General features: G+C 38.3%; 2 protein-coding genes across 6 annotated transcripts in view; both read right to left on the reverse strand.

The window, feature by feature from the left end:
• The window catches only part of cds1 (CDP-diacylglycerol synthase (phosphatidate cytidylyltransferase) 1), a 37346-nt gene extending 32215 nt beyond the window's left edge, over positions 1-5131 (reverse strand). Inside the window, exon 1 of the mRNA XM_042421986.1 lies at positions 4649-5131. Within this exon, the coding sequence (XP_042277920.1) occupies positions 4649-4717 (69 nt within the window). The 5' untranslated portion in view covers positions 4718-5131. The remainder of the gene's footprint in view (positions 1-4648) is intronic.
• Positions 5132-9436: 4305 nt separating this feature from the next.
• Positions 9437-18804, reverse strand: part of wdfy3 (WD repeat and FYVE domain containing 3) — a 106942-nt gene continuing 97574 nt past the window's right edge. For all 5 annotated transcript variants that reach the window (XM_042420784.1, XM_042420782.1, XM_042420780.1 and 2 more), the window contains exons 58-66: positions 18413-18571; positions 17790-17969; positions 17484-17666; positions 16710-16803; positions 16425-16580; positions 15552-15785; positions 15229-15340; positions 14770-14967; positions 9437-13757 (exon numbers count right to left, since the gene is read on the reverse strand). In XM_042420784.1, the coding sequence (XP_042276718.1) occupies positions 13637-13757; positions 14770-14967; positions 15229-15340; positions 15552-15785; positions 16425-16580; positions 16710-16803; positions 17484-17666; positions 17790-17969; positions 18413-18571 (1437 nt within the window). In that variant the 3' untranslated portion in view covers positions 9437-13636. The remainder of the gene's footprint in view (positions 13758-14769; positions 14968-15228; positions 15341-15551; positions 15786-16424; positions 16581-16709; positions 16804-17483; positions 17667-17789; positions 17970-18412; positions 18572-18804) is intronic.

The following is an 18804-nucleotide window of genomic DNA, read 5'->3' on the forward strand; positions in this document are numbered from 1 at the left end:
TCAAGCAAAAATGCCAAACAGTTGATGGTTCTAGCTTCTCAAATGTGACAAGCTGGCTCTTTTCTTGGTCTTCCATTATAGAAATTGAATAGTTTGGACTGTTGGTCGGACAAAACAACACATTTCAAGACTTTACATTGGGCTTTCTTAAATCGTGATGGGCATTCTTCAATGTTTTCTAATGTTTTATAGATCAAATGATTAATAATCGTTAGTCGCAGCCCTAATCTGAATGCAGAACCACAACACAAGGCTGTAAAGACTTCTCTGCTGTCCGGTGACATTTCTAACGAGGGCTCTGCAGAGTGAAGCTGTGACCAGCAGAGCGTTAAACAGCCTGCTGCCACCACCACCACCACCACCACCACCGCCGCCGCCGCCACTGCTGCTGCTACTGGTGGCTTCAGGGACAGACGACCAGCCAGCAGACAGCCCACCAAGGTCAACTGTCATGAGGAGTCTTGAGCAGCCGCTAACTGTCCTGGCAACATGCAGCACCATGAAGGGAGAGCAGCAGCATGAAGAGCTCTGGGTCAATATGTGAATCGTGCTGGGTTTGTGTGTGTGTGTGTGTGTGTGACTGGCTAATTAATGAAAGTAAATATTGTCCTTGGAGATAACAAACAGGGGGTTTATGAGTATATATGCGCGTTTGTGTGACTGTGTGTGGAATGTTCCAACCAAAAACACTTATATAAAGTATGTCTCATGTGAAGACAATCTGTTTGGGTGTTGCTGCAGGATGTGTGACACAACAAAATGATCCTTTAACCTCCAAAATAAGACACAGATAGGGCTGACTCATCCCTGTTTAAACTCTGTCAGCTCCGCGCTGGTAGCCGGATTCTTGCTGAGAACAAAGTTTTTCTTTGCCGTCATTTTGACTGATGGGTTTATTTCTCGCTCTGTGACATATCTTTTATGCTTTCAGAAAGAAGAAGAGGATATCACTGGGTCAATTACAACACTTAAATGTTTCCCAACACGGTAGATTACACCTACGGTACAGTTTGTTCCTTCTGATGACATAGTGCAAACATTTAAGTTGCTGAAGTTTTTGTATGTGGTAAATTCAGACTCATACTGTCTAATTACAAGACAATCAGAGCTTGTAACACAAAGTCACATGAACTCAAGAGTAGCTAATGAATTACAGCCTAGAGTCAGATTCTAGTTCCTGTAAGTTTGGCTCAACATGATGGTCATGTTTATGCTGTTTGGTATAATTCACCATTCTGATTATTAATTCAGTTACATAAACATGAAGAAATATCTTTATGACATTAACTGTTCTTGGATTTCTGAGTATGAAGAATTCCTTCCTGTGAGTCTGTGTTCATCTCCTTTTACCCAAATACTCTTATGGTTATTTTCTGTGACTGTACAACATTTCTCTTAGAAGCCAAAGACTCAAACCTGCCTAAACAACCAAACTAAAAGGAGTAAATTCTCAAGGTTTTAAATAAAATGCTTCAAACATGATCAACCTTAACAAAAAACAGAAGTTAACTTTGAAAAAACAGCCACATATTTCCAAAGGTTCCTAAAGCCAAAGTCGACTTCTGGCTAAGTGGCAATTAGCCAACCTATACAGAGAATAAAAATAACTTCACACAGGAAATCTTGATCTCAAAGCATTAACACGGTCCATTAATATTTCAGGTTGTGAGGAGAGATTCATTTGAGCTTGCTGTTAATGCTTATAAAAGGTTAACAAACAGAGAAGAGTTTCACAAACAGAAGGACGACAGCGGAGGAGTGATTGTAAAAAGTTTGATCTGCCTGCAAACAACAGATCAGAGTTTAAATCAGTATCACGACAAAAAGCATCTTGATACTTATCTTGCAGGAAAGTGCATCATAATATATTACAATATCTGTCATCATATGTCCTGATTTAGTAACTGCATTTGCAGGAATGTTTGAATCTTTTTTTTTTAATTTAATTTATCAAATAGCGCAATATTTTCACTCTCAGGGATGTGATGTAATGTTCACATCTTGTACTTTCCTCATCTGGACACATAGATGTGATCATACACAACAAAACAAAAAAGTTAAATGCTAATTTAAAAAGCCAGAATTAAATCTCCCAATGCTCCTTTCAGTACTGTGGATAGCGCCACTCGGCCAGACGTTCCAATTACACTTAAAGTCATTCTTGCAAGTCACTGTTTAATTCAGCTCAATGTGCAGCAAACTTCAATACGGAATAGAAAATAATCACAACATGCACAAGCACAACATGCCGTCATCATAAAAATAAACAGGCTGCAGACTAAGAAAACGGTCTGCTTCAGTGACGGACTTCAGTCTTCTTTTTATGCTTTCCTGTGGAGGCGTGTCGCCCCACATCCCTGCAACCCCTGCTCCATTTACCGCGTAACCTAAACGCCGTGTCATCTCTTCTATCACACGAGTGCTGACAGTGAAAGTCCGTTTCTGATTTTAATGTTGTTTGCGCTGATGACTGTTCTCACGTTGCAGCGCTTTACTTAGATTATCTTTAAATAGCCTATTTTTTTTATTTTAGATATCATATGGTCTATGGGTGAAGCAGCATAAATCACTATGAGGGGGATAAATTTTTGTCCCCACCGGAGATAAAAATAACTCAGCAGAGGCAGGGATATAAAGACCAAAGGGCGGGAAACCCCCACTAACCCCCCCCACCCAACACCACCACGACCGGCAAATCACACCCTGTAGATAGATATAGATGTACTGTACATGTCATGTGGTCGTCAATGTATTTCAGTTCTACGAGTGAGTCTGTTTTTAGCACAAGTGGATGCAGGAGGGAATTAAACTCCAAACCCTGACCGTCAGAACCTGGACGGCTCCCCGTTGTGTGTTACTGCACAAGAAGTAGTAACATGAAGCAATCTACTTACCTTATAGTAGACAGGATTTAAACTAACAGATGACTTAACAACTACTATCTATAAGAGACTGCACTTAATGAATGTTTTCATTGTCAATTAGTTTCTTAGAGGCCACGGTGAGGCTTTGACCAACAGTCCAGAACGTAAAAATGTTCAACTGACTGTTTTATATGTTGAAGAAACGCAGCAAATCATCAAATTAGAAGCTGGAACCAGAGAATGTTTAACATTTTCGCTTTGAAAGGTCTAATCAATAATTAAAATAGGTGCTGGTGCTGATTCATTTTCTGTCGATCACCTCACTGATGAATCGTCTATACGTTGCAGCTCAGATCCATAAACTTAATTTGGCTCTACAAAGAGGCTGTCAAGTCATGTATTATACTACATCTGCATTGCTGTGAATATATTTTAACGTGCATCTTCTATCCATCACCGAAAACAAAACTTTTAAAACTGTTCTTGCCTCGTCAGGTGCTCTGGTGCGGACAGGAAAACTAATAAAACGCTGACATAAAGGTGTCAAGTGATGTCAGGTATCTGAGTGCGTGGTGATCCTTATTTAGCATCTTGTCTTGCATTATGATGAAGGTTGCTTCATCATAATGCTCACTCTGTAAACAACAAGCAACACTATAAATCAAGTGGACATGCTACAAAATGGTACAAGGTTCAAGCGCTCTGCACGGTGGAGTTTATCTTTCTCATTAAGCAGACGTTTTAAGGACAGGTTGACAGTTTTTCAAGTGTGTCTTAAAAACAACCGTCAGTTGCTCAAATGAACAGTGAAAGAGGTTTTCCTCTCTGTAATGATTCCTCCTGTTCATACTGGATATTAAAAAGCTTCAGCTTCAAGTTGATATCTGCCATGTTTACAGTCTTTTTAGCATCAAATTCCCTCTTTGTGTTTCCTCGGACAGTGTTTGAGCTGCGGTGGAAGAATAGTAACAAAAAGAGGGACTTTAGCACTAAAAAGACTGTAACGTTGAAAGATATCTACTTGATTTGACTCCTTTGGACGGCTTCATATCAGCTTCAGATAAACTTTTAAATACATTTTTGCACAGAAGGAGGACTGTGGATTTTTGTCTCCCATCATTTACATTGTAAGTGCATTATGAAGGGATCTTCTAATGGTCAGTATGAACAGGAGGAATGCAAGAAAAACATGTTTCAATATTCATTTAGGTTCCTGACTGTTGTTTTAAGACAGACTTGAAAAATTGTGAACCTGTCCTTTAATACTTAAACAACAACCAAAGAGGCCCTCCAAGCCTTCTGTATGTTATTATCATACAATCATTCACCTATAATAATACAACTTTAACGGCGTTTATCCAGCTGACACATCTGACTGAGCCAGAAGGAGCCAGTTCAGACATTAATGAGTCTTATGTCATGATGACAGTATGATGTGACATTTCCAGCCATGATGAGCACATCAACGTCGCAACCGAAAACAAAAAGTCGTTATTTCCAAACACAGAGCCGTTACCGGGGGCTGTGTATATCCGCTGCTGCAGCAGGATTACCGGAGCCAGCAGCTAACTAACTAGCTTATATAGCCCCCCCTTCCTCCTCCTCCTCCTCTTCCTCCCCTCCACAGCTAACCTGGCAACCCGGCTAGCCTGGCTAGTTAGCCTGCACTGTCAACAACCTGACTAACTTGTTTTGAGGGCGGGGGTCCTGCATGAGAGCTGCTGTCTTTATTTTTTGTTTGTTTGTTTGTTTGTTTTTTTTTAGCTCGGTACGGAGCCGCTTACCTTGTCGCTGATATTCTCGGTGCTGTCAGGGTCTCCTCCGCCTCCGCCTCGCTTCCTCAGCTCCGTCATGTTTCGCTCGTTTCGTCGCCGGGACGTTAATGTGTCACATAAGCCGACTCCGAGGGAGGGAAGGAGGGAGGGAGGGAGGCAGGGAGAGCCGTGGGTGAAATCCTGGAGGTGTTTTTCTTTTCTTTTTTTTTAAGATAAAGTCCTGGATTTTAACCCGGTTTTGAATTTAAAGCTCGGTCCGTGTAGAAAGGTCAGCGGTCCTGGGAGTCAGCCGGTGCTACGGAGCCGCGCAGATATAACGTCTCCAGCACTGCGTGTGTTTGTTTATGACCGCAGTCGCTGCTCCGCTCTCCTCCTCCTCCTCCTCCTCCTGCTGTCAAGCTCCATAAACAAGGACAAAGAGCTTCCGGTAGACCTTTCAATACTTTCCCTTTTTTCCCCTTCCTTAAAGGACAAGTTCACATTTTTTCAAGTCTGTCTTAAAACAACAGTCAGGTACGGAGCCCCTAAAGTCCCAAAAGGTGGTATTTTTTTATCTCGTGCGCACAAGATAATAACTTGTTCCCACATGATATTAACTTGTGCGCACGAGATAAAAAATACCACCTTTTGGGACTTTAGGGGCTCCGTAAAAAACATAGCAAATTAACTATTCAAATAAAGCAATGAACGCCGCCATGTTTCTAACATACTTGAGAAATCAACAAACTATTAAAAGCTATAAGCATAGGCCTATCATGCCTTTACTGTATGGATATTAACCTGTTCCCACAAAACAATTATCTTGTACCCACAAGATAATATAGCCTATTGTGCGCACAAGCTTTTATTTTGTACGCACAATATATTATGTTGTGGGTACAAGATAGTTTTTATCTTGTACGCACAATATATTATCTTGTGCGTACATAAAAGATAAGATAGATAAAAAATTAGCCCAAATGAACATTCTTTTACTTTATTTATTTTTTTTATACTTTATTGCAGGAGTGCAAGAGTTATACATGTGATATTGTTCATACCTACACCATTCCTATAAAATGTATATGTTTTATAGTGTGAAATATTAATTATAAAATAAAAGAAATAACTCAATAATGTATGCATACACAAAGAAAAGGAAAAAAAAAGGAAGGACATTACTCTTCTAACTCTTCAGGGCTGAATCCATCAATATTGTTTAATTGTGGTCCACATATTTAAACCATTTTTTCCACCGTTTCAAACGTTCTTGTTCTTGATTACTGATTCTGTAAGTTATTCTTTCCGTTTCTAAGATACTGTTTACATTTGCCTTCCAGTTGTTAAATAAAGGTGGAGTAGGTTTTAGCCAGTTCCTTGTTATCTGTTTCATAGCTGCAATTCTAAGTATCCTGTATAGATATCTGTCTATTTCTAATGTAAGTTCAGGTCATGATATACCTAAAATAATATATTCTGGTTCAGGATTGACATCATTCCTCCTGTTCATACTGGCCATTAGAAGATCCCTTCATAACGCACTTACTTCTTCAGTTCTGATACTGATACTGATATTGATACCTGGGATTTGGGTATCAGCCGATACCGAGTACTGATCTGATACCAGTGTTTCATTAATAAGCTGTCTACCTCACTGTGTTGAGAGACTGGGATCATTCTTTTACATGTAAAGCAACATCAGGCTTGACTTGAACGTTGCTTTCCTAACTTTGTAAAAGAAAATGTAACAAATAAATACACAGCTATAAATTTACTGAATTGTTATTTATTAAAATAATGATATCTGATACCAGATCAGCCCATTGTCATCGATACCCAATGCAGCTATTTGAGTCAGTATGAGACTAATATCAGTATCAGTGCATCTCTATAAGTGATGGCGGAAAAAATCCACAGTCCTCCTCCTTCTGTGCAAAAATGTAAATTTAGAGTGCAAGACTTTTTGTTTTTAGTTTAGTTTGCAGCTGTTTTTACATGAATAAACAATGCAGATGTTTTTTTTTTCTGTTTACTGATGCTGCACACAAACAAACCCTTTGCATACAAAGTGCAAAGGTTAAAGAGTTCAAATAATTAAAAGAGGTATTCAGTATTTATTAGTAACAATACAGCAGTACAAAATATTCTATATATTCTGTAAACTACTAAGAGAAATGACCTTCAAATAAAAAATGCAGCAAAACTTAAAACACAAAGATTAAAAGAAATACAACAAATACCAAAACAAACATCTTTATTTAAAGCATTTAAATAAGATGTTTCATGGACCATAATACAAATTATTTACTGTTTTACTCTACGTTCAATCATTTAATTTCTCATTTTTAAGAGTATGGTAATGTTTAATTTAAGGGGAGATTTATCTTGAAGGACAAGCCACCACACTTCCGGTCTCAGTCTGTGTTTCTGTGTGTAACTTCACATATTCACACAGGTCTGCTGCTGCTGCTGCGGTATAGACAACCTCTCTCTGTCTGGTCCCAACTTAGACACAAACGTGCACGCACGCACGCATACACATATACACACACACTTATTTGCACAGCTATCCTTGTTGGGACATTGCATTGACTTCCATTTATTGTGGACAGCCTAACCCAAAACCTTAACCATAACTAATTCATGCCTAACTCAAACCATAACCTAACATTAATTCACACCTTACCTGTAACCTTAACCAGGACCTCAGAAATAACGTTTTGCCTCATCAGGACCGGGCTTTGGTCCCCATGAGGACTACTGATCCCAACAATGTCAGTGTTTACACTAGAAAAAGTCCCCAAGAAATAATAAAAACACACACACACACAGACATGTTTCCATCACTTTAGAGGACATTACATTGACTTATATTAATTTCCTGGATACTTACCCTAAACTTAACCATAACCACCACATGCCTAACACACTAACCTTAACATAACCTTAAACTTACCTTAACTTTAAACCAAGTCTTCACCCTAAAATTAGTGATTTACGTTAAGGGGGGGCAAGTCCCCACAACATGAGGAATACCTGGACCACACACACGCACACGCACACACACACACCATAAGTGGGGACCATATTTGACATCACATACACTCCCTGTCCCCCAACCCCATTCTTAACATCACAAATGCACGCTCACAATTTTTTATGTCTGCCTTAAGCTTAATTTATACTCCTGAGCGGAAGCATACGCAGACAGCTGCGGACACCACAGACGGGTTGTTGTTCTGTTTATACTACTTTCTGGAGTCCGCTCGGAGGAGGCGTTCCACACATGCGCAGTAGATCTCCATCTACAGGAGTCACAGTGTTGTGACCGTGCGGTCTGGTGTGGACAGGTCCGTGCAGACACAACAAATTGCAGGTATACGGATGTCTGCACAGAGCCTACATGTACACCCTCTGATGATGAAATTTACATCACATGGACATTTGAATACATTTTTGAATGTGTTTCAATGTTCAATGGGCAACTGACTATTGTTTGAAAAACTGCGAACCTATCCTTTAACCTAACCTTAGCATAAACCTCATTCTATGATTAACCCTAAAACTACATTTTAACAGTAAAACAACTCTTTAACGGAGCAGGGATCGAGTAAAATACCCCGACTCTCAAAAAAAATGTCCTCATTCAAAGGTGTAAAAGTCGTAGACCTCACCAAGATAGAAGGACAAGACCACACACACACACACATCTGAGAATTGACTTTTTTAAGCTTTCAACATAAAGATTAATACTAGTTTTTCTTTTTTTTTTGATATATCAGTCACAGTAACACAACTATGATCTAGCAGCTTCACCATTGTGTTCATGGATTTAATTTGTCTTCTTAATTAGAAATTTAGTTTATATAGTGTGTAATGGCCTGTAATGTTGTACATATGTATATGTGATCTAACTAATTCATGACCATGTTGTGTTAGTTGCATTCAAGGCCCACGTTTCCAACAATGTGCAAGTAAAATTATTTTTTACTTGCACATTGTTTTCTGTGTATCCTGTTTCTCTTTATTGGATTTCTCCAGACAAGAAAATCTGATTTTGTTTAATAGTGTTTGATAGTATTTAACTCGTCTCTCTTTACCACTGTCTGCACTTTATTCTTTCACATATACCGCACACACGCTTTTTTTTATTTTGTACTATATTTATTTTGTTCTACATTGTATTATATTTTTTAGTCTTTTTCAATGCATATTTATTCAGACTCTTGTAACTCTGTAACACCTTCCCTCCACAGGGATCAACAAAGCGTTATTTTATATTGAATTAATAGTTGAAACAGACCTTAAAAAAGCAGTATGGGGTAATTTTTTACTCATGAAACCTTAAAAATACACTGACAGCCTACTTAGTTGTACCAACAAATTTGATTAAAAAATGTTAAGATCAAAATGTTTGAATAATAAATGTTTTAAATTTGAATGTTTGGTAAATTTATCACTTAAATTAGTAATTTGTTTTCACTATATTTTTTAAAAAAAACCCTCAATTTAATAATTTCTCAAATTCCTACTTACCAAAAAAAATGATTAAACATGTTTTTGTATCTCACAAATACAATTTTTTGATTAATAAATGTGTTAAATACAAACTGAAGAATTTTTTAAATTAGTAATTTGTGTATTCAGTAAACTTTTTAAAAACTCTAGTTATTTAGAGTAATTAAATATCTCAAATTCTTTTATTACTCTCAAATCAACATTTTGTACCCACAATTAACACTGTAAATTTTCCCGCTGACACATCATGAGTAAAACTGATCACAAGCCTCAAATCAGAAATTAAGAGACTTGAGTCTGTTTTCGGTGGTAAACAGCAATTATTTATTGAAATGAAATTAAAAAGAATAAGTACCAGATCTATTGCATTATTGTAACATTTCGTTTTTGTAAGGGTGGCGGGGGTTACTCTACTGATTTTTTTTCTCTTGTAGGATGTAGTGAACACAAATATACAAGAAACATTCAGCTATCACAGATTGCACACCAGATACTGTAGTAATGCAGTCTAATACAAGACCACCAAAATAATCCAGGATTTCTCTTTTTTTTTCCTTCTTCTTCTCTCATTAGTCCTTAATTTTTTTCCATAAAGAATACAAAAGTCCACCCAGAGTTGGGGACACAATCTCTGGATCTGTACACAAACCTGTCAGTCGGTCGGGACAACTCATCAGACAGTGCCTCCAAAAAAAAACCCAAAAAAGAATAAAACCAACAAAAAAAACAAAAAAAAACAAAAAACGATAATATAATGCCAAGAACATGTACAATGCACTGACACAGAAAGTCAGCTGTGTTAATAGACATGCAACAAGTAACAAAACTTGCTGAAATCGCAATAATCATTAAAAAAATCTAAAACCTGTTGTAATTGCATAAATACTTTGTACAGTTCATTTATCCGCTGTGAAATGCACCTTTCTTTCTGTTAAAATGACAAACATAAAAACTGCATTCAATAAAAACTTGTGATTCCTCTTGACATTTTTTTTTTGTTTTGTTTTGTACACGTGAAGGTGCAAAGGAACTCTTGATTGATAAAAGCCGACTTCAGCTAGATGGCATGATTGCACGCTAAAATTACAGTACATGAATGCAGAATGATATAAGGACGACAATAACAAGAGTGCATATTATTTTAACGCCAGGGAGCTGTGGAGGTGAATATTAAAGTACTCTCTGAAAAGTGTTTTCTTTACATGTTTGAGACTCTGTGAAGACAAGTGGGGAAACAAAAATTTGTTTGAGGGAAAGAAGAAAAAAAAAGCAGCACTTGAATGCACAGTTGTTGCCCACAGAACCACGAATAAAACAACAAATACATGTATGAAGAGAGAGAAGGGGAGTGACAAATGAAAGAAAGCATAAACTGAACTTTCTTTTGTGTTAACTACTGAACCAAGCAGCAGCAGCAGCAGCAGCCACATCCAACGGAGTAAAAATGTATTTTGTGGTGACAAATTACTGACTTCAATACACGGAAAAATTTTGTGTAATTCACATTAAATAATGTTAAATTGTGTAATTTACAACAGAAAAACATATTAAAACCTCTCTGATAAAACCGCCTCACCTTCGCAGCCCTGCGAGAGGTTCAATTTGTGCCATTTTTTTTTTTTATCTATTGTTTTTTTTTTTTTTTTTAATTTTGCATTTTTTACTTTTGCATTTTCACATTGTCTCATTGACATTCGTCACTGGAGTTGAGCTCTGTCGCAACAGAGGCTGTAAGTTGGATTTCATATTTTATATTTTTCTGACTTTGGCGACTCTTAGTGAAAGTAGATAAAAAAAGACACAACAGAAAGACATTTTTGCAAAAATGCATACCACCAGAATAATTTGAAATTTTAAAATGTCTGTTTTTTTACATTTTTCTTTAAAATCATCACTCTGTATCTTGTCTTTCATGATTTGTGTTGCTTTTAGTTACTCATCACTTAAGTTGACTAAATAATGACGACAATACATCTTGTCATGTCTTGTCATTTTTTGCTTTTTTCTTGGCCTATGTATTTGCCTTGTACAGTACTAAAACGGATATTGACGCAACAAAACGGAGAATATAAAGCGACAATAACAAGAGACAACAGCCTAAACCATTAGCCACAATAGTAAACATTTATAAAGTTGTATTTTTGGCACAAATAACACCTCATAGATTTTGTCTGAAGGTCATGACTTGCTAACATTGGACTATTTTTTTCTGAGACTTTCAGCTTTAATATAGAGTATTACAGTACATTTACTCTTAAAATCAAGTAAACTCAGCAAGTGGTGAATTAATTTGAAACTTCTTGACAACATTAATGCATTTAATTAGTTCATGGAGATCCAAGTTAGCTTAATTTGTCTGTTTAGGACAAAAGAGCTAGAAAAGAGCAACTGATATGAGTGTTTTGCACTTGAGTTAAAGGTGCAGTGCGTTGATTTTAGAGGCATCTTGCGGAGCGGACTTGGCAGAAACGGAATATTCATAAGTACGTGTTAATTAGTGTATTATCACCTGATATTAAAAATCGTTGTGTTTTCATTAGCTTAGAATGAGCCCTTTATATCTACAGAAGGGGTTCCTCTTCCACCGAGCCCGCCATGTTGCACCGCCATGTTTCTACAGTAGCCCAGAACGGATTGCTCTTGGTTGCGATCTGCAACTTCACTGCTAGATGCCACTAAATCTCACACCTTGGGTTCTTTAAACGTAAGAAGATTACGAGGTTGGTCTTGCGTCACTTTTGTCACCTCAAAAGACATTTTATCCTGAAACCAGGTTCAGAGACTGCCAAGTAAAAAACGGATCAAATGTAAAATCATACTGCGGATGTACTACTACAATCTTTTTTTTAATTTATTGTAGCACATTATTATTTTCTCTTAAAATCTCTGAACATTAAATCCTGCATTTGTACCACAACTGCAACATTAATAAAAACAAAGGGAAAGCAGTAGTTCTGTCCCCTGGTGTCTAAAATCTGAATCTGGATGTCATCCTGTTTAACATAATTTCATGTTAAATGATATATTTACATGTCCTCCAAATTCCAAGCTCTCTTTAAAAAAAAAGGTGCCCGGCTGCTGTTCCTGCAGTTTAACATCTTCAACAAAGACTGAGGATAAAGTGGGTAGAGTGCCTCGTGTGCTGATCTGCTGTAATAATGCCACAGGGTTGGAGTAAATGTCAGCAAACGACAAATCTGAATAGAAACCGACTCAAAAAAAAATAAAAACTACAATATATACGAGAAGTCCCTTTTTGTGTGCATTCAAAAAGCTGCTCTGACGCTGTACAGTAATGGAACAAGGCTACATGGAAAAGACATGATGGAAAGAAATGTGCGTAGTTTTTTAGCCTAATTCATATGATTTTTTTTTTTTTCACAGACAATGAACCCTATGATGTTTTCTGTCCAAGACAAACAAATAGGAAAACACAGAAAAATCTCAAGAATAAAGGGAGTGATATGATTTTAAAAATAAAAAATAAAATCTGAAATGATAATGTGTCCAGTCTTCAGAAAGCAGCAACAACAAAAATTCTCCAAATGGGAATTCATATAAAGGACAAAATAAATGATAAAAAATATCATACTTAATAAAATAATTTGGCAAAAAAAAAAAAAAGGGAAAACGTAATATGACAATAAATCTCTATGATGGTAATGGCTTGACACTGTGGGCAACACACTCAAAATAAATCACCTTGGTAAACAACAACAACAACAACAAAAAAAAAATCATCGGGAAATTATAAAGAAAATAAGTAATTTTGCATAACTAGATCCACTAGTAAAGTCAATCCACAGACATTATTATTGACATTCATATCCCTCCCTCCCCTCCGTGTTATTCCTCTGGACTCGCCGTGACTCGTGACGCAGACTACACACAATCAATTTTGTTTTGTTTTTTTTTTAAAGCCAGGAGTGGTTAGTCACAACGCTATGTTACAGGCAATTTTCTATTTTTTTTTTTTCAATCATTGACCTTATTTTTTGTTCTGTGTTTGTTCCTCTTAGAGTTAAAAAGGCCATGGTAAATATTTACAATATAAACAAGTTTGTTATGTCTTGAGGAGTTTTTTTTCCCTGTTCTTGACCTCAAAAGCAAAAATGGCGAGTGATTTGATTCAAACATGCCGCAGCATCAGGGGTGCTTTTGCTTTTGTTCTCCTCCAGTCAGGTGATGAGTGCAGGTGGTAAAAGTGGTGATTGAGTTTTGTTGTTTTTTTTTCCCCCCCTGTTTTCTTTCAAGCTCATTTTTTCCCGCCTCCTTCACTGAACTTTACCGCTGTGGTGATGAATAAGACGACGTTTTCCCTCCGGATTACAGTCTGTCAGTGTGTTACAGTACATGTGGTTACTGGACGTACAGGAGGATAAAGAGGGTTTTGTTTTGGGATATGTGAGAGGAGTAGAGGGTAGAACAAGGCAGATGGAGGAATGAAAAGCTCCTCAGGTCCTCAAGTCCTCAGGAGGTGTTTCTTTTTGTCGGAGGAGCTCAGTTTCGGCTGCTGTCCTCAGCACTTCGCTCGTGTTGCAGGTTGTAGTAACAGTTCTGACAAACTCTCACCGGTGACGAGATCTTCAGCCTTTTGATCTCTGATTGGAAGCGACTGCACCTGGAGAACAGAGTGGGATAAGGTGGAAATGGTCGGTGGGAAACTCAGGTTATCACAGGAGCATACTATCAAAAATATCACACAATGACAAAGGCCCCAGTTCCCAGAGCCCAGAGTGAAAACCCTGAAGTGTTAAATTTGTAAAAGTAAAGAAAGAAAAAAAATGCATATCTTTACATTTGTGAAGCATAAGCAAACAAATATGTACTATTTTGACTAAATAAATGGCTTAAAAATGAATTTATTATTTAAACAATCTGTGATTTTCTGTAAATTGACGAATCAATTAACTGACGAAGCATTTTAGGATGAGCTGAGTAGAACAAAAAAATGGAAAGCACAGGGAAAAGTACTGATTACAGAATTAATAAGGTTTATAAGTAGATACATTTGGATGCAAAACAGTAAAAAAAGATTGATTTCTAATTATGTGTAAAGAAAAAATGATGGAGGACCTAGAATTGAGCCCTGAGGAACACCAAGGTAAAAAGATGAGGATGAGGCGAAACTTAATATATTAACAGGCATATTAACAGAGTGAGAGAAATGATGAAAAATATTTAGGAGCCATGCCTGTAATTCTCTCTAAATGTTTAAGTTAGTCATTGAGAAGTTTGTGTGAGTGTTTTGAACAATTAATGTAGAAATCTTACAATGTAAAACTACTTGGAAATACATTAAAAACAATAACGACTGCACGAAATAATTAATGTAACCACAAAAACTACAAACAGGCAATATAAATCAATAACAACATAAATGTATGTAAATATTCATATATATAAACATATACATATTTAAATCATGGACCCCTTAAGTCATCAATATCATCATACTAAAGTATAATATCTATGATCTGCAAAGACTATTTTCTGCCACTCTGGTGTGACCACGACCTAAAAAAATCAGAAACATACAGCAGCACATCCATTCCTCTACAAATTTTAAAGAGAAAATGAAGATAAAAGACATAAGTGCTGGAAAGTAAAGTGCACGGCTACTAATTTCTTACTTCTGGCAGAAGAGCTGCCCACAGTTCCTGCAGTGGTGGCGTCGCTCAGTGAGGGAGAAGCGAACCGTGCAGCCTGAGCAGCTGTCCACCACCTCGTCCTTCACCCAGTGGTCGGCTGCCGAACGGCCCGGCTGGTCGCTGACTGACCAGCTGAAGACTCGACCGCGTCCATCGCCTACCAGGATCTTACTGTGGTCCCTGAAAAGAGGAGAAAATAGAGAGAGGTGGAGGAGAAAAGGGAGGCATAAATGACAAGATGGGAAAAAGACAAAGACAAATGGAGGGAAGAGGAGAATAATTCAGCAAGGACATCTTCCCTTTCTAAAATATTTACTTTAACTGGATTTAAATTGTGGCTTGTGTTAAGCAGTAGCAATATGACAACTATAAGTATGTTATAAAATCTACAAAAATAAAAAATCTGATCTTCATTAGTTTGGTGCCAGACGCTCAGCTTACTTGGAGATGGCGAGCGAGGTGATCTCGGCTGGGTGAGCATTGTCCTTGCGATCAAACGCCGTGTGCATGGTAAGTTTGCTCCGGAAGACCAGCTGGCGTTCCCATCTGTAGCCTGCGAAACACACACAAATAAACACTTAATAAGCAACATTTCAACAATGTGACAAACACACCATCATCATGTCAGTGGAGAGATATTTATCCTTTTATCAGGGAAGAACCCCTGCTGTAGCCTTGTAGTGTTTTCTTAACTTGCTTAAAAGCTGAGTATTCATTTTGCAACAATTCTGATTTGAGTATAAAACCTTGTTTTGGACACCCACCTGCCCTGAGCTGGTTATACGTCCGTGCCTCCATGATGGAGGGCTGGAGAGGCTGAGGCACTGCGCCCTGGCCTGGGTGAGCTGGATGAGGGTGAGGGCCCTTGGTTTGGCCCTCAGAGTAGTTGACAAACACAAAGCCGTCCTTCTCGTCGATGCTGAGGGTGTCTGACCAGCGGTGAGAGTCGTCAGAGCCGCTGTCCATTGACCAAGAGGCTCCCGTTCTGGCTGAAGGACCTTAATTTAAATATCAGGAATGTGAACATCAGTACGGACTATAATTCATGCCTTGTAAAGGACCGAGTCCATATAGGGGAAATGCACATGACACATTAAAATGAACCAACAGAAAAAGGAGCAGGTCAATGACAAGGTAAACAAAGGCCTCTGGGGAGTTTAAACAAATGATTTAAAGCTGCTCTAATCAATATTTTTATATTAAAAATTGATCAAATGCCTGCATTTAATGTGAAGAAGAAGAAACTTTACAGCTTTACAGCTCACAACTTTACTGGTTTGCTGTTTCAAGGTGCAGCAGGCAGGCACAGTTAGAGTCTATCTTGCATCTAAAAAGCCAGATATTCCCCTCAGCAGTTAATGGAGAGTAAAACAAAGCTAAAAGGAGAGTGAATATTGGACTAACATTACATTAATCAGGTTGCTCAGAAACACCTCATACTTCCTCTTAAGTGTGTAAATAGGCAACTGTTTGCTAACACGTTCGCTATCAACTTTTATAAGGTGATAATGTGTCATATGTTGTATTCACGGCTTGTTTCCGCTGCTCCCAAGTGGCAAAAAAAATCAGTTAGTGCAGCACAGCAGAAAGATGTAAACTGTAAATGTCGATAAGCAGAGCTGCTGACAGCCGTGTACCTCTGGGTCTGTGGACAGCGCTGCCCGGCTGGCTGCTTCCACCGGTAGACGGGTTACGTGGTGCTTTGGGCTCCTGGCTGAGACTGGGTTCGTCTCCTTCCGATTCGCTGCTGTCGTCGTCACCACCACCACCGCTGTTGTGACTCTCACCGCCCTCTGTGAGATGAAGTGTAAGAAATTAACAACTTGGGTACACATGCAGCCTTCTTAAGTCGTGTTAGAATCTCGTCAGTTGCGTGAAAATCTTCTGCAGCACAAATCATCTTTTGTCAGATTAGGACTCACCGATCTTCTCTTCACCACAGCAGTCAGGCACATCTGGTTCTACCGGCTCTGGAGCAGGGGTTTCTGGGACTTGGAGGAACTCCATTCTCCAGAACTACAAGAAAGGTTTTAATACAGTTAACTTAAGTCACATACAAATATAAAACATAACAGTAAAGTGATAAAAAATGATTCAACTATAACTCTGTCAAAGCAAATACAGACATGTCTTCACAAACACTTGTGTTCTCTGTACACTCTACCTCAACTGATTATTATAGATTATTGATTTCATCTTAAACAAAGATAAAATAAGACCATAATTATATTTCTGCAGTGCAAATGAGTTTTTCTTGTTGCCGATATGTTTTTGTTTTCCAGAAACAAATGAAACAGCTAGTGGTGATACTGTGGAATACTTTACCTTCTCAAATAAGGAACTGTGCTGCATACGACATTTTGAAAATCAAACTTAAAATATGGTTTACCGAGATATGTACTCATGAATTATGTTTTTCTTGTCTGATTTTAAGTTTAAGATTGTTAAGACAAAGAGTTGTGATACATTTTCTCCAGTTTTCCTCTTATTTTGATTGCAACTCTTCTATGTATGAAGTGTTTTATACATTTGTCTTTTTAGTTGTGTTGGGAGAACAGGAGCAGATTAACTGTTAAGCTAACTCTGGCATATTTACATTCATGTTGTTAAAAAGTCTGTGTTGATTAATGTGCATTGTCTTCTATAAATAAACAAAAATACTGATTTCTGTAAAATCAAAACAAGCGGATAGTTACCCTGACGACACCGTCGGAGTGTCCCGTGACGATGACGTTCTGCGTGTCCCACTCGTTCATCTCCGACACGCAGCAGCACAGGATCTGCTGGCTGCGGCCTGTGAAGGTGTTGGCGCTGGCGATCGGGCTGCCGTTAATGCTCCAAACATGGATGTAGGTGCCTGCGCAGGACACGATATCCCCCTATACAAACGCAGATACACACATATATTATACATATATTGTGTCATTGAACAGCTTTTATCAGTTTTGACAGATACGAGGTTATTTCCATCCAGAGATGAGAGATGTTATGTTCCAACCCACCGTCAGTTCATTGATACACAGAGCAGAGACGGGTGCCCGGTGTCCCCTGAGCTGCGTGACGAAGGAAAGCTTGTTGAGGTCCCAGATGATGCAGGTTCGATCCCGCGAGCCGCTGACGACGATGTGGTACGCTGACGACGCCGTCAGACACGTTACAGCGTCTGTGTGGCCCAGTAATGCCTAGAACACAACACATCAGGTACACAAATAATTAGATTGAATTTTTAACACTTTTAACATCTTAGTTTGGAGGATTTTCACCTCTCGAGGGCTCGCTATCAATCAACCTTTGGAGAAAAGTGAGAAACTTCACTGAAGGGTTAAAACAGAAAGCCCTGCTAGAGCCTCAAAATTGGCTCTGTGAAAACAGAAAGCCCTGGAGATGACCTTGTTGGTGCAATTTGGGACTAAGCACAGCACCATAATTGCTGAATTTATCAAACACTGACCTAGAACCTGAAAATAAATTAATTTAACCAGTTGAGGGAATTATCAGGTTTCCACAAAGTTATTATGTGCACAGCCTTGTACCTTTGACTTTTAACAAAAGGTTAAATAAAAGCAGATATCTTACGTATGAAAGACCTCGTATCACATCTTTAGGAAGCACTTTGTGTGTTTACCTGTTTGAGGGTGAGAGACTTGGCCCTCTCCTTGGAGGTTCCTGTCTCCCACACGCAGATGGCGGTGCTGGTGCCACCAGTGATAACCAGTTTCAGGTTGGGACAGATGGCACAGAGGATCTGACCCCACTCTGACAGACATTCATACACCACCAACGCCTGAAACAAGAGCCAAGATCAAAGACTGATTCTAACAAAACTGGTGTGTTTGAGCTCAGTCAGATAAAAAAAAATCTAATGTTTACTATTAGCAGTTAACAGGAACAGTCTGGTATCTGAGAGACATGTAAATATTATATAGTGATTCTACTATGTAAGACACTTAAACAGCAGTTATGCACCAATGAAGACACAAAGAGGATTTATGGAACGGCTGCTGTTGTGCAAACTGA

Source organism: Thunnus maccoyii, chromosome 9 (assembly GCF_910596095.1).
Source record: "Thunnus maccoyii chromosome 9, fThuMac1.1, whole genome shotgun sequence".
NCBI classification, from domain to species: domain Eukaryota; kingdom Metazoa; phylum Chordata; class Actinopteri; order Scombriformes; family Scombridae; genus Thunnus; species Thunnus maccoyii.